Here is a 17182-nt window from a genome sequence, read left to right as displayed (position 1 = left end):
TTTTCTTTGACTTATGCGTTGGTTAGAAGCCTGATCTCAATATGACGACAATACTAAATATATCAAACTCGAGAATTCGGAGCAACACCATAATTCGGAGCAGCATATTCTTTCTATTGTAATAAAGGGTAATGTACATATTTAAAAGCAGATTCCAGTTTAGTTCTACTACTGTCTGATATTTAACATTGAATCAAGAGATTCAACAAAGAAATTAACTTCCAAATTGCAATTACTGTTTATATGCTTGGTCCACATCACGACATAGCTTTAAAAATTCATTAACATCAGAGAGCTAACTCGGAAGTTGAAGGATTTGCTGCTGATAGATGTGGTGAAGCAATGTGCAGGTTAGGCGGGATTTGCAAGGATTCGATGTTCCCTTCTAACATTTCTAACACTCTTGTCATTGATGGCCTCATTCTAGGATTAGTTTGTATGCACCATAAACCAACTATTATCATTTTCCTTATCATCAAATGTTCATCTTCATTCACAATGCAATTGAGATCAAGTTGAGGATTTTGTGCAACATTGACACTGTACTGGATCTATTGGGGGAAATTTTAGCCAGGCCAAAATCGGAGATCTTAGGATTGAAGTCTTTATCTAGAAGAATATTGTGAGGCTTTATGTCAAAGTGCAAAATTCGTGTGTTACAACCTTGATGCAAATATTCTATTCCCCGAGCAATGCCAACTGCAATATCTAACAACTTTTCCCATCCTAATTGATCTTTTGGTAAGGAGTTGTTATTGCCTATGAACTTGTCAAGAGATCCGTTTGGCATGAAATCATAAATGAGAGCTCTTTTGGAACCCTCGAAGCAAAATCCGAGGAGAGTGACAATGTTAACGTGGGATGTTGTACTAATACTTGCAACCTCGTTGATGAACTCTTCTCCACTACCTTTTGATTCTTTCAAAAATTTTACTGCTACGAGACGGTCATTTGTTAGCTTTCCTCTATAGACAATAGCAAAGCCCCCTTCTCCTAACTTGTCACGGAATGAATTGGTCATCTTCTTGAGATCTGAGTATTTGTATCTTCTTGGCGCACGATCCCCATGGTTCTTCAAGAATAGTTCAATGTCCTTGTCGTTTTGTGTTTTTCCTTTCCAAATGAGTGGATAGTTTCTTCTGTTAAAAGTGAATAAGATTACGAGGATGAGTGCTGTAGCAGCTGGAATGCCTGTAATGAGAAACAATATATTAATAAATTGAAATACATAAGAAATAGAAACAAAATTTAAAGATATACCTGCAATAAAAACCAGTTTCAATTTAATTTTTCTTTTTCCTTTTCCTTTATCCTTTTCTGCAGCAGGAGTAAAAACTCATGTTAGATCAAGCAAACATACTAAACAGGAAGGGAAATCATTTTTCTCATTATACTCTCTTCTACACCTAAACTCTTTGACAAGCCATATGAACGTGAGTCGAGATTTTCGGTGATAACTCCTGTTATATTTACAAAGACCATTAGCATGTAACTGATTGACGTTGAACTCTGTATATGATTTGGATTCTGATTTAAATTAACATCACATGACCAACTATAGACTATGATGCTAAAAGACAAATATGTGAAAAAATAGATAACCATAATTTCTATCTTAAAAGCTTAGCCTTAATATATATTTAAGCTGAAAATATTTTACCCTCAAAGTAGTATGTACTGGATATACCTCTTTCACATTTAAATTGATTCGTGCTGTTAGTTGTACAGTGGCCTCCTGTATTGTGACCCCCATTACAATCGTCAGACAGATGCCATTCGAGTTCATATTCATCGCTAAACAGATCCCAGAAATCCATCGAATTGACATCATATTGCGAATGCATTGGCACTGGGACAGCTGAACAGCCTTCTGGGGTTGAAAGAAGATTTCTATCAGTAAAATATACATCAAAGGATTCGCAACCTGAGTAGTTTTTAAAACCCTGGAAATAACGCTTCAGTGTTTCACCGTTACTTTTGTTACATCTGAACAAAGTAATATTTCGGGAGATAGTATAAGAAATACAAGGAGAGTTTGGAAGAGAGAAGTTGATGTAGGGAAAATCACAGGATTTATGTCTTAAATAGCCTAAAAGAGTAGGGTTTCGAATAAAGAACGCATTGGTAGAGATCTTGGACAGAATGATATATGATTGTGATAATCCTTCATTTGCCAGGTAAAGTTTTGGACTACTAGCATTACAATCAACCCCTAAGAACCCACAATCCGGTTGCGAATAATTAGATATAGGAAACTCCAAAACCCCAAAATTTCCACACTGGAAACTCTCTTGGCATTTCGAATTAACAAAGTTAAGGATAATTAGATGAAAAATAGAGAAAAGAACGAGAAAACTAGCAGTAGACATGTAGACCTTCCTCAAAAAACCATGCCCTCAATCCAGTTTTATACTATGTTGCATTATCAGATTTGACAACCCGTACTTTTTCCACGAAACTTTTTCCATGAAATTTTCTTTTTTTTGAATGATTTATTATATGGATATTTGTTTTAAATTTTTCACTGTTTAATAATTGATTTTGATCATTTAATTCTTTTTCACTTTAGTAGACTTTGAAAATCTTGCAACGGACATAAACTGGAAACAGCTGCGGGTTTAGTGGTCAATAATTACTTCCCAGTTAAGATTAATTCTTGTCCGCTAAAATATAAACATAATCAAGATAACCGAAAGTAGGGAATAGGGAGAAAGGTCCTTCGCCTTCCCAATCTGAGATCTCCAATCTGGCCAGCTGCTTAGTGCAAGAATTTCCTGCATTATTAGACATCGATTAAAGATACAACACACAACTCGAAAGATGAATCTTCTACTGGAATTTTGTATCGAATATTAGTTTTGACCAATCTACAACCTGTCATTTTAATTTATGCCATGTTAATTTAACTAGGATCAAAGATGAATATTTCTTAATTCGAAACTAATATTTTATAGAATCAATGATCTGTGGAACAAAATCAATTATTCAAAATCTGATTGCAAGTTTACAATTAATAACAGTCTTTCTAACATTCTTAAAAATCAATAAGTTTTGATTGTCTACTATGGATTTTTTCAATTATTTTTCACTTCTCACTACATTAAAAATAATATTGCTATGTATCACTAAAATTATCTAGACAAGTATTGGTCATTACTTAATATTACTAAGAAAGATGGAATGCTAATTGATGAAGTACATCAGTTCGCCTCTAATTTACATGGCCACTGGGAGAGGTAAATCAAACAAGGGACTAATCTACACTGGAGTGAAGTCCGCAGGTTGGGCCGGACCCTTTTGGGATTTGCTCTTTGTATTTAATTATTCCGTGTTATTTAACTATTGAATATTTTAATGTCATTACTACTTTTATATTTTTCTTAATTTTTATTTTCCCATAATCGGTGCTACAGATGGTAATAATTTATGGTGAATCGAATCATGGTGGTGGTGGTGGTGGTTACAAAGGTCATGATGGCGAGTTTGATACTCTATTTTATGATGTGGGCAATTGTGGTCCAATTTGTGTCAAAATCGAACTCGAAAAGTTAGTTCGATGGTCAGATTGTTCCCTAATCCGACTTGTGCCCAATCCTAACCCTAAGTGGGAATGTGGTGAGGGAATCCTTAATCCAAGAAGGAAAACAATAATTCCTAAACAACCAAAAAAAGAAGATTTTGTAATTATTCTATATTAATATTGTATCATAACCATATTTATTTATGTAAGAGGAAAATATTATTATACATAAAAATTGGGGTAAGGTTTTGGGCACCATTCTAAACAAGGAAGGAACTGCAAACGACAAGAGAAAATATTAGGTCAACAAGATGAATAAGAGAGAGGAGAAAAACACTAGAATAAGCCCTGTGGAGCTCCCTTTTAAATCGTGAAGGCTAAACAAGTTGGAAGATTCGAAACTTTTCACCAAGAGTTGTTTAAAGTGACAAATATGATGAACGTTTGGAGAAGCAGATGGTGAAAAAATATATGAAGATGCATACTGTGTACATTTTCAAAACTGCAATATTTTATCTCCAATTTGAATTTTCCATTTTGTCAAATTAGATGACTTAGAAAGTCTTGAAACAAGAACTAAACAGCAGTTCGTTGAATTGTCCATACCTAGTAGCACTTATCCACTGAAGTATTGTAAATCTTTACTAAGCATGCTTCTACTTGTCAATACTGTAGAAACTTGAAGTTAAAATTTCTCAAGATTAAATGTGTTGAATAACTTGTCTTACTTTGCTTGATCTCGTTGGTAAAAAAACTCTATCAAATTGAAATTCCTTATCCACAATCTAAATGCCTTTTCCAAGATGATTGAATGCCCCAAAAATGTGATATATTCCATTTTTACTTAGGAATATTCCAATTAGATCTATCCAAAACATTTAGCTCACATGGATCATACTGATAAATGGATTGTGCGACCCGCGAGTAACTTAGAGCATTCACTGTTATACACCTTAAGGATATATAACTGTTCTATAAGAGAAATCATATTTCTCCTAATGCCAAAGACTTATTTTCTAACATCTAGTTCAAGTACTATTTCTGATTCCTCAATAAATCAAGAACATGTATAAAATCTACACTATATGTTGCATTCATAATTGTGTCAAAAACTTCAATTAGTTAACACAATTATCCGACCGGTGAATACAAATGTTTTAGATAGAATAGTCCTTCCTTTTCTACTCGAATCTCTAAAACTTAAAATAACTACTTTCCTAGACATGTCCCATTAGACCAAATCATTCATGATCATTGACAATATGCTAAAGTAGAAAAACTATAATAAAGTCTTGAAAAACAGTTAAAAATCCATATATATATATATATATAGACACACACACACATTTTCCATTGGTCATCAAAGCACACATTGTATGATTCACATGTTATGGTTTCTTTTCCATTTTCTTAGGATGTGTGTCTTGTTCTATAAATTAAATACATCGTAAATATCATAATTCAAGCATTCCTCAAAGTTTAACTTGAGTTCTCCTTTTATTTATTTCTCTACGCAATCTTAATAGAGAACTCAATTAGCAGCTTAAATAAGTCTTTTGGACAAAGGAAATAACTTCAATTACTTATAGTAATCTTATGTTGATTCTTTATCAAGGTAATTGGATCACATACACAACATGATTGCAGTGATTGCAACACCATCTATTTGACAGCGAAAACATCGTTTTTCTATTTTTCACTTATTTTGACATTCTAAGTTCATCTCTGCAGTCAGAATTTAGAAAAACAAAAAAATAAAGTACTAAACATATTCTAGTGTTTGGTATACAAACATAATGGACACAGGCTGAGAGAAAAAGTTACTAACATAATCGTCCAAAATTTTTTCAGATTTTTAATTCTGAGTTTCTTTATGTGTTTGAAAAGCTTATAAGAAGAAATTTCTAACAATACTAATATTACTGCATGAAAATTAATGAACAAAAAGCAGCAAGTATTTAAAATTTCTACAATTTTAACTATGATCTCACTTTTCTCCAAAAATATAAAACCAAAAATTTTAAATCATATAGGGAAACATGCAGTAAAAATTATGTGAGTTTATGTTGCATATTTCACTGCATGTCAGTAACGATATTTTAAGCTTTATCATAAAATACACACAAGTATTTCGCCACTTTATCTCCATTTACAACAAGGTAATATGCAAGGAAACAACTTAAGATGGCTCTAATAGCAATGTAATTACTTACTAAGCATGTTTCTAATATAAGATTATAGAAACTTACTTGAAGTAAAAATCTCCCATGATCAAATGTGTTGAATCACTTGCCTTACTTTGCTTGATTTTGTTGGACCAAAACTCTATCAATTTGAAGGAGTTCATTAGCCACAACCCAAATGTCCTTTTCAAGATTTGTAAGGTATATCAAGAATCATATGAAGGTTGTGATTGACCAGTAGAGGATTCGTCACTCTTAGATAGTAAGAGATTATGATTTGTGTTTCATTCAATTAAGTCGATAACGAAATCTTTGGCCAAGGTGTACTAATAAGTCGAAAAGGAGTTTTCGACTTATATTGACTTAATAGTGGAGTGAAAGATATGATCGATAATCGAGATTGACACACTTCCATATCTCGTAATTTATCGGATCATATTGACAAAGGGATTATAGTTTCATTGTAAATGAACGGATTTGGTTTTGTCATACCACGTGACATTTCCCGTCACATGTATTGCCCTAACACATTGCTAGATATCAATTTGGGACGGCAAGTGTAATTGGTGATAAATTAAAAGGGTGTTTTAATTTATCAATTTTGATTAGATCAAAATAATATTTCACGTCGTTAGACATCGTGATCAAGAACCTGATGGGTCGTACACAAAAAGAGAATTAGAAGATTGTGATTTATCAATTAATTAATTTAACAAGCGTTAAATAAATTAATTAATTGGGTTACATATTTTTAGGTCCGAATTAATTAATTTGATTAATTAGTTCACGGACCGGATTTAATTAAAGAGGTTAATTACATATTGGACCGAATTAGGCCAACCCTGTTTGGGCTTATATAAATATGATTAGGGTTTTCAAATTTGTAGAGATTTTTTATTATTCTTACTAGCACAAGAAGGAATCCCTAATCCTGCAATCTTATTTTCTATATGGATCACCGTTGGAGGTTGGACAATTGGACAGCTATGGGAGACAGATCCAAGTTGCTTAAATAGAGATATGGTAAATAAGTTTGCAGATCTTGTAAAAAGTACATCTTTATCATAGTTTCTATCTAAACATAAAGATGAATCCTGGTGGGAATTGAAATATGTTTTAATTTTTCGCTGCGCATGATAAGTAGATTCCCAGCAGCACCGTCGTCCACGGCAATGGCAATGGATATACCGAGAAAAGATCCGTCGGAAGCCACCAAGAATTTCACCAGAGTTATGGAAAGCTCCCACTTGGTTACCTCTCTATGCTCTCTCAAATGTTATGCCAAATCCAAGAATGAGAGAATGAAGAGGTCTTGTAATTATAGAGCCAATTTATTTGAATTCAAAATTCAAATATTGTACTATGGTCAACAAGAGAATGACAATTCTAGTATAGGTAATTGACCATAACATTAAATTCAATCATTGGATTTAATCTATGGTCCATATTACTCCATAACTAGTACAATCCAGTCACATTCTCTAGACCAATCAACTTGTACCAATAATAGGATGTGATACACCTTACAAATCTTCACCTTGGATCACATAACATCCATCGCCAAATTCCTCGGTTACAAGTGATATCCATTAGTGTGGTCTTATTTTTATCATCGCTCACTCCAACTTAGTACCTGCACAACAATTAACCATTATCAATACTTAGTATTGATAAACATTTGTTGAACTTACCAACAACAAGTACTTTTGTTCCAACATCTGCAGGGTTATCATCAGTTGCAATTTTAAGCAAAATTAAATCACCAGAAGCTAACCTCTCCCTAATGAAGTGATACTTTACCTCAATATGCTTAGTACGTTCATGATAAATAGGATTTTTACACAACATCAATGAACTTTGACTATCAGTAAAAATCATAGCATTATCATTCAAGAAGTTTGATTCACATAGAAGGCCTTTCAACCACATGCATTCCTTTATAGCTTCATTTAATGCAACATTTCTGCTTCAGTGCTGGAGAGTGTAACTATATGTTGCAACTGTGATTTCCAAGTGATACAATTATCACTTAAAGTGAAGAAGTAAGAAGTGGTAGATTTCCTCTGTTCTTTATCCCCCGCAAAGTCAGAATCTACATATCCTTTAAGTTCTAATTTGTTACTTCTTCTTTCAGACACTAATCCCCCTTTTCAAAGATCCAGCTAGGTATCTTAATAGCCATTTAAGTGCAGTCCAATATGATTTACCTGGGTTAGACATAAACCTACTCAAGAAACTAACTGCATATGCAAGGTCCGATCTTGTGGTAATCATAGAACACATTACTGACCTAATGGCATTAGCATAGGGAACATTACTCATTTCATGCATTTCTTCTTCAGTTTTAGGACATTGTGTAGATGATAAATTCGTGTGTACAGATAATGGTATATTGACAGACTTAGCAAATTTCATACCAAATTTGGTTATCACTTTATCCAAATGAGACTCTTGATTAATAGTCATCCTATTATCAGCCTTATTTCTTTTAATAATCATGCCAAGGATTTTTCTTGCCTCTCCTAAGTCTTTCATGTCAAATTCTGATTTTAAAAGGTTTTTCATCTTTATGATTTTAGCTTTACTAGGACTAGCAAGCAACATGTCATCCACATATAACAATAAATAAACTTCACAGCCTATTTTAGAGTTATTAAAATATAGACGTGCATCAAATTCACTCATCATAAAACTAATTTTAAGTATATAAGCATCAAATCTTTTATACCATTGCCTAGGACTCTGCTTAAGACTATATAAGAACTTTCTAAGCAAACACACAAGTTCTAATTTTCCCTTCACCTAGAACCCTTGAGGTTGAGACATGTAAATCAATTCATCTAACTCTCCATGAAGAAAAGCCGTCTTAACATCTAGTTGCTCCAACTCCCAATCATACTGGACAACTAAGGCTAAGACTAACCCAATAGTTTTATACTTAATAACCGGTAAGAATACCTCATTATAGTCTATCCCTCTCTCTGAGTAAATCTCTTTGCAACCAACCTAGCTTTGTATGTTAAAGGGTCTTTAGGTCCTACTCCTTCTTTTAACTTGTAGATCCATTTACAATGGACTACCTTTTGATTCTTTGGTTTTTCAACCAATTTCCAAGTCTCATTTTTGTTTAGAGACTAGATCTGTTCTCTCATAACCTTTTTCCAACTTTCGTAATTTTTACAATTAACCGCTTCCTCAAATGAAGTCGGTTCAACTGACTCCAAGGCTTCACCTGAAACTAGGACAAAATTCCATCAAATTTGAAGATATATATTTCAAATTGGACTTCACTTGTTTTCTCTCTCTATCCCTCACTAATTGGTAATCATCCAAATTAGTATCTGCAGATGTTTCTTGATTAGGGACAACAGTTTCAAGAATTTCGAGTTCAGGTTGTTCTATCACTGCTTCTTGATCAGATTCTTCTTGAGATTGGATTTCACTATCCTCTAGATTATTACCTAATTTCTTTACCTCAAATTCCATCTTCTTTTCGGTAGAAGATTCTCCTTCCTCAGTTTGTTTGTTCTGATTTACTATATTTTTAAGACAAGGCATATCAAGTTCATTGAACTTCACATCTTTACTGTTAATAATTTTAATGTCTTTTATACCTAAAACCCATAGTCTATATCATTTTACTCCCTCTGGATAACCTAACATGACACACTTAGTAGCCCTAGGGTCCAATTTGCCCTCAACCTGATGTGCATAAGCCGTACAACCAAACACTCTAATATGTGACAAATCTAGTGATTTTCCAGACCACAACTCTTGAGGAGTCTTGAAGTTAACAGAACTAGAAGATGACCTATTTATCAAATAGGCAGCAGTGCACATGGCTTCACCCCAGAAACCTTTAGACAACCTAGAATTAATCATCATACATCTGACTTTATCCATTAAAGTCCGATTCATTCTCTCCGCTACCCAATTTGTTGAGAGATATGTCTTACAGTCCTGTGCCTCGTTATACCCTTTCCTTTGCAGAAATTATCAAATTCGAAGTTGCAAAACTCTAAACCATTATCCGTCCTAAGAGTTTTCACACCCTTTCCAATTTGAATTTCAACTAAGACTTAAACTTACTAAAAGTTTCAAATTTGGATTTAAGGAGATACACCCAAACTTTCCTCGAGTGATCATCAACAATGGATAGAAAAAATCTATTTCCTCCATATGTGGAGTGTTTTTCAGGACCCCACAAATCTGCATGAATGTAGTCCAATGGTCTCTTAGTGCTGTGTTCACCTGTCCCAAAGCTAACCCCGTGTAACTTTTCTAGAACACACGTCTCGCAAAAACTTAAAGGTGTAACACTATCCTTACCAAGTAAATTCTGGTCACTGAGGTATTTCAATCATTTGTTCCCAATGTGTCCCATCCTCTTATGCCAAAGATCTGATTTATCTTCATAAACTAAAGATAATACCGACTCTTTGCTATCCAAGGTTTTAACTTGAAGGACATATAACCCATTCTTCTTGGGACCTTTCATAACCACTAGAGATCCTTTACAAATCTTTAAAGTACCAGCATGAGATTTGAACTCATGACCTTCTTCTTCTAGAGTGCTTAAGGAAATGAGATTCCTTGCTAGGCCCGGGACATATCTAACACCTCTAAAGGGTCTGATAATGCCATCGTGCATCCTAATAGCAATATCACCTACTCCTTCTACATTGTGTGTACGATCATCCCCTAAGTATTCTTTTCTAGGATTCACATCTTTATAGTTATAGAACCAAGATTTAACAGGACACATATGAACAGTAGCACCTGAGTCTAATTCCCACTTAGTGTCAAAATCAATATTAGAAACATTCATGACATGTATGTTATCACGAGCACCATTTACGTCAGTGTCAAAATCTCCTAACATGATCGTAACATGTAGGTAATCGAGGGAATCACTTACAGCAACTAAGTTTTGATCATCATTGTGCTGCGGCCTTTGTTTCTTTTTAAAGTCATTACAGTCTTTCTTGAAATGTCCTAACTTGCCACAATGGAAGCATTTCTTACCACTCTTATCTCTAGACTTAGACCTACCCTTCGATTTTCCTCTGCTCTTCTTACTTTGAAAATGGTTCTTCCTCATCTCATTCCTCCATCTAGCAAACAAACTCTCTTCTCTCGAGCTATACCTTGGCCAAGGATTTCGTTATTGACTTAATTGAACGAAATGCAGATCACAATCTCTTACTATCTAAGAGTGACGAATCCTCTATTGATCATTCACAACCTTTATATGGTTTTTGACATACCCGAACGATGTCATATTAGTAGCCCTTGGCAGAGCAACATCTAACACCGTCAAAGCATGATTGTCCTCATGCAAGGCACCATGATGACCTCAAGTTATAGGACCAATTCCACTACCGAACGTTAGAGATTAACCACTGACACTTAAATAGTTATCCATGTGGAATCTCTTAGCGGGTCTCCAATATTTTGTTCTATAACAAAACATCCACGTGTTCATTTAAGTGTCAGCACACTTTAGCTCGTGAGATTAGCTACTTACTTTATAAGTAAGAAATGTCACACGTGATGGTCTAACTGTATCAACGATATCCGCATCTCGTTATTACTTACGCCCACAGTTTATTCAAGATCCAATCATATGTAATTTGTATCTCACAATCACAACTCCTTGTGATTAACAAATCACTTAAACTTGGATCTTCGGATTCTATTATTTAATATTATTTATCACAAAATTAATTTAAATAAATAATAGATCTTGCCAAAATTAAATGCATTAAACATATTAAAAGCGTTTACAAGCTAAATCGATTGGATCTAGGGCATAACACTGACAAACTCCCACTTGCACTAGATCCAATCACTCATGTATCTAATACCATAAGCGTCCACATGACGATCATGTTTCTGTTGTGACAACGACTTTGTCAGTGGATCTGCAATATTGTCATCTGTAGGAACTCGCTCTATCGTTACATCATTTCTTTGTATAATCTCCCTGATGAGATGATATCACCTTAGCACATGTTTGGATCGTTGATGAGACCTCGGTTCCTTCGCTTGTACGATGGCTCCATTGTTATCACAATACAAAGGTATGGGATCAACAATGCTAGGAACGACTCCAAGTTCATTAATGAACTTCTTGATCTAGACAGCTTCCTTCGCTGCTTCAGAAGCAGCAATGTACTCGGCATGTGTTGTTGAATTAGCGATTGTCTCATGTTTGGAACTTTTCCAACTAACCGCTCCATTATTGAGAGTAAACATATATCCTGATTGAGACTTGCTATCATCTTTGTTAGTTTGAAAGCTGGCATCAGTATACCCATGAATTTTCAGTTCATTTCCTCCATAGATCAAGAACTCATCTTTAGTCCTTCTCAAGTACTTAAGAATGTTCTTAACTGCTATCTAGTGTTTCTCACCAGGGTTTGCTTGAAACCTGCTCATAACACTTAGAGCATATGAAAAATCTGGTCTCGTACATAGCATCGCATACATGATAGATCCTATCGTCGAAGTATAAGGAATCTTATCCATGCGACTCCTTTCATCATGTGTTTTAGGACACATATCTTTTGAGAGGTGAATCCCATGCGACATGGGCCATAAACCTCTTTAGACTCTTCCATATTAAATCTTCTCAAGATTTTATCTATGTACAAGGATTGGGATAAGCCTAGTAATCTTTTAGATCTATCTCTATAGATCTTGATTTCCAAGATATGCGCTACTTCTCCCATATCTTTCATGGAGAAATTCTTTGACAACCATAATTTTACCGATTGAAGTATTGGGATGTCGTTTCCCGTTAATAATATGTCGTCGACATATAATATTAGGAATACGACCGCACTCCCACTTGTCTTCTTGTAAACACACGGTTCATCTTCATTTTTGATAAAATTAAACATTTTGATTGTCTCATCAAAATGAAGATTTCAGCTCCTAGAAGCTTGCTTTAATCCATAAATGGATCAATTTAGTTTACATACTTTGTTGGCTCCTTTGGATTCAAAACCTTCAGGCTGTGTCATGTACACCTCCTCTTGTAAGTTTTCATTAAGGAAATCAGTTTTGACATCCATTTGCCATATCACATAATCATGGTATGCAGCTATTGCAAGTAAAATCCGAATGGACTTTAGCATGGCTACAGGCGAAAAAGTTTCATCAAAGTCAACGCCTTGCCTTTGTGTGTAACCCTTCACTACTAGCTTTGCTTTGTATGTATAGACGTTTCAATCCACATCGACCTTTTTATTGTAAACCCATTTACAACCTATCGATTTTATCCCACCTGGAAGGTCGACCAAGGTCCAAACCTTGTTCTCATACATTGAGTTCATTTCGGATTCCATGATTTCTTGCCATCTCTTCGAGTCAACACTTAACTTCGCTTCTGCATAATTTGTAGGTTCATCATCCTCAACTAATAATACTTTATTAGTAATCGTGAATTTGTACCTTCTGGGAGGTCGAATGATCCTACTTGATTTATGCTGAGCTGGAGTGTCCTCAGGGTTCTCTACATCCTGATCAAGAGTCTGTTCGTCAATAGGTGTAGGATCAAACTCAGGTTCATCTAATTGGTCAACAGTATTTGTGGATTCTTGAACTTCTTCAAGTTTTAGTTTGCTCCCACTACCCTCTCCTAGAATAAACTCTTTCTCTAGGAATATGGCATGTCTTGATATGAACACCTTCTTCTCAACGGGATTATAAAACTGATATCCAATTGTCTCTTTTGGATATCCCACAAATACGCATTTGTCAGATTTAGCCTTAAGCTTATCTGATTCATTTCGCTTTACATAAGCGTCACAGCCCCAAACTTTCATGTGAGATAAGTTTGGTCTTTTTCCTCCCATAGCTCGTATGGAGTTTTGTCAACCGATTTAGATGGGACACGATTAAGTGGGTAGCACGCAGCAATTAGTGCATGACCCCAAAATAATTTTGGGATGTTTGCATGGCTCATCATAGATCGCACCATGTCTAACAAAGTGCGATTCCTCCGTTCAAATACACCATTATGTTGCGGTGTATATGGCGGAGTCCACTACGAGAGAATCCCATTCTCTTTTAGATAATCTAAAAATTCTCCCTTTAAATATTCTCCACCTCGATCTAATCTCAGTGTGAGAATATTTTTACCAGTCTATTTCTCTACTTCAAGTTTGAATTCCTTGAACTTTTCAAGTGCTTCATGCTTGAGTTTCATCAGATATACATAACCATATCTAGAATGATCATTAGTGAATGTGATAAAGTAAGAGAAACCACCTCTAGCAGTTACTGACATGGTTCCACATACATCAGTATGTATTAGTCCCAACAGTTCTGTGGTTCTTTCTCCTTTTCCAGTAAAAGGGAACTTGCTCATTTTGCCTAACAGACACGACTCGCATTTGTCAAATGATTCAAAATCAGTTGACCCCAAGTATCCATCTTTATGCAACTTGAAAATGCATTTGTCGTTAATATAACCCAGTCTGCAATGCCAGAGGTATGTATTATTTAGATTATCACTTTTATGCCTTTTATTTTCTATACTCATAATAGACGACTCAGTATCAAGAATATAAATTCTATTTTGCAACACACCACAACCATAAAAGATCTCGTCTTTATAAAACGAACAACGATTGTTCTTAACATTAATTGAAAAACCATTCATGTCCAAACACGAAATAGAAATAATGTTTTTAATAATGGCGGGAACAAAATAGTAATTTTCTAATTCTAATACTAAGCTCTAAGGTAGTGGTAAGAAGTATGTCCCTATAGCTAATGCAGCAACTCTTGCTCCATTTTCCACGCGCAGGTCAACTTCTCTTTTCTGCAGTGGTCTACTTCTCTTTAGTCCCTGCATATTTATACAAATATGAGATCTACATCCGGTATCCAATACCCAAGAAGCTAATGAAGTAGACATATTAACCTCAATAACAAAAATACCTGAAGTAGAAGCTTTAGAAGACTTCTTTCCCTTCAAGCTAGCGAGGTAAGCCTTGCAGTTCCTCTTCCAATGACCTTTCACTCCACAGTGATAGCATAGGTCATCAGGTTTGGTATTGTCCTTGCCTGCTTTGATTGCTTTGTTATTGACCTTAGCCTTTTTGGATGTTTTCTTAAAACTTCCTTTGATTTTCCTCTTAGTGCCCTTAGAGGAATGAATAGCTAAGATATGTCCAATGCTAGCCTTGACATTGGGCTCTACAGTTTTAAGCATATTAAGCAATTCGGGGAGTGTGCATTCGATCTTATTCATATTGAAGTTCATAATGAACTGTGAATAACTATCTGGCAGAGATTGCAGAACCAAGTCAATACTTAATTCATGATCCATGATAAAACCTAATGAACCCAATTTTTCAATGAAACCAATCATCTTCAGCACATGAGCACTGACTGAAAATCCCTCTGCCATTTTGCACTGGTATAGTTGTTTAGAGGTCTCATAACTCTCCACACGATATTGTTCATCATACAACTTCTTGAGATGAAAAATCATAGTGTAAGCATCCATACCCTCATGTTGCTTCTGCAACTCAGGTGACATAGCTGCAAGCATCACACATGCTGCAGTGTTATCGTCATCACTGTGTTTGTTGTAAGCAGCCACCTCTTCCTAAGTGGAATTTTTAGTAGGCACCACTGGAAAGGGCTGCTCAAGGACATATCCAATTTTCTCATGCTTGAGAACGATTCTCAAATTACGATGCCAATCGAGAAAATTTGGTCCGGTCAGTTTGTTGGCATCCAATATGCCTTTCAAATTCATATGATTACTCATGATTCAAAAACTATAAATGACGAAAAACATAGAATTAATATGTATTATAATGCATATACACAAATTCAATATGGACTTTAATTAAACGTGCTCCCACTGTTTAAAATAAATTCATGACCCTCATACATAAATTATTTGAATCCACATTTGATTTCCAGTGGGCTGGGATCCAATTCGTTGTATCAAGATCTTGAGTGTACTCAACAAATCCTAATAAAACATTTGGGTAGATATTATTATCAATTGTATATCCATACAACTCCCAGATTATTAAGCTGACAACTCTTTTGTCTTCACACATCTTATGTGTTAGCTTAACATGCCTCTAAAACTTATCTCTTTGAGTGTACTCAATAAAAGATAAATTTTAGTTAAGTCAAACCCATCATTCAGAAATATCAAATATTTCAGTGTCAAACATATCCCTAATAGACCAGCGTTGAGTGATATATATATATATATATATATATATTTAAACATACATCTACTATGCGAATAAATATATATAAGTAATAGTATGGATGATTATGGACTTGTTCTATCTATTTTTCCCGAGCTAAAGGGAAGACTAGTTGGTCAATTCCTAAGGGGTACAATATTGGATCAACACCAATGCACCATCTCCATGGTGTCCATCTCTTCTTACGCCTTCAATTAGTCAAACTGCAACATGTATCCTATATTAGTTAGCACGCAGGCCTAAAAGAAATCGGACTCGCAGGCCCATAATAATAACAATAACGACGGACTCCCAAGTTCAATATAATAAAGAGCTCGCAGGCCCATAACAACAATAATAACAACGGACTCACAGGTCCAATATAATAAAGAGCTCGCAGGCTCATAAAACAAAAAGAAGTAAATCAACCATTCAACACATCCATATGATCGAGTCCATAAACATTCATCACATAAATGTTTCCTATGTATAATATCTAATATTATATACAATGTCTCATAAATCTAGCAATTATAATCATCAGAACTAATTCAAAATTTTGGATCGAAATAATTAAATAATTAATTAATCATATTAATTAATTAACTTAATTGGCGGGCCTATTTAATTAAAATCAAATTTTAACTAAATTTCGAATTAGAGTCCAACTCTAATTCCATAACTATTGGCCGAAGTAATTTAATCAAAATCAAAATTTAATTAATCATTAAATTAGAGTAATACTCTAAATTTTAATTTGCATTAGGAAGTGGTATTAATTGAAATCAAATTTTAGTTAATAGAATATTAGAGTCCAACTCTAATAAAATTGAATTAATATTTTAATTTAGGACAAAATTCTCAAATAAAATAAAATTCAATTAAGGGTCAAAATTAAATATTTAAGTTAAAATCTAATTTTAAAAAAAATATAAAAGTCATCAAATTTTAAATAAATTTTAATTTTGGGTCAAAATTAGGGTATGGGTCAAACCCAATTAAAACATCATTTTAAAACCAATTCAAAATTCAAATTCAAAACCATTTTGATAATTTAAAAATTTGACCCAAGTTGGAAATTAACACCAGACCCTTCCAAATTAAAAATTTGCAGAACAGGTCCCCCTTTTAAAATTTTGCAAATTGACCCCATTTTCGTAATTGCAACTAGGGGCCCCTGTCTCCAACCAAAACCCTAGAATTTTTTTTTTTTTATAGTATCTATTGTTGAGCGCCGCCCCGCCCATAAA

The 17182-nt window shown here is 34.4% G+C and overlaps 1 protein-coding gene across 1 annotated transcript; it reads right to left on the bottom strand.

The window, feature by feature from the left end:
- Positions 1 to 493: 493 nt before the first annotated feature.
- Positions 494 to 2881, bottom strand: LOC111381497 (rust resistance kinase Lr10-like). The gene is made up of 6 exons (XM_023005284.1): positions 2864 to 2881; positions 2677 to 2774; positions 1688 to 1986; positions 1395 to 1460; positions 1261 to 1317; positions 494 to 1206 (listed from the first exon to the last, which is right to left on the bottom strand). Exons 1-6 carry the CDS (start codon positions 2879 to 2881, stop codon positions 494 to 496), a joined length of 1251 nt encoding a protein of 416 aa, XP_022861052.1.
- Between the last annotated feature and the right edge of the window lie 14301 nt (positions 2882 to 17182).

This window comes from Olea europaea, unplaced genomic scaffold (genome assembly GCF_002742605.1).
Source record: "Olea europaea var. sylvestris unplaced genomic scaffold, O_europaea_v1 scaffold2315, whole genome shotgun sequence".
NCBI lineage: Eukaryota > Viridiplantae > Streptophyta > Magnoliopsida > Lamiales > Oleaceae > Olea > Olea europaea.
This window is presented reverse-complemented; position numbering and strand designations above follow the sequence as displayed.

Excerpts from the sequence above, each read along its gene's own strand:
- LOC111381497 (XM_023005284.1), bottom strand. Across the intron at positions 1,987-2,676 it reads CTTTCGGTTATCTTGATTAT|ATGTAACAAAAGTAACGGTG; the intron begins GTTTATATTTTA and ends TACTTTGTTCAG. Across the intron at positions 1,461-1,687 it reads TCAATTTAAATGTGAAAGAG|GAGTTATCACCGAAAATCTC; the intron begins GTATATCCAGTA and ends TAAATATAACAG.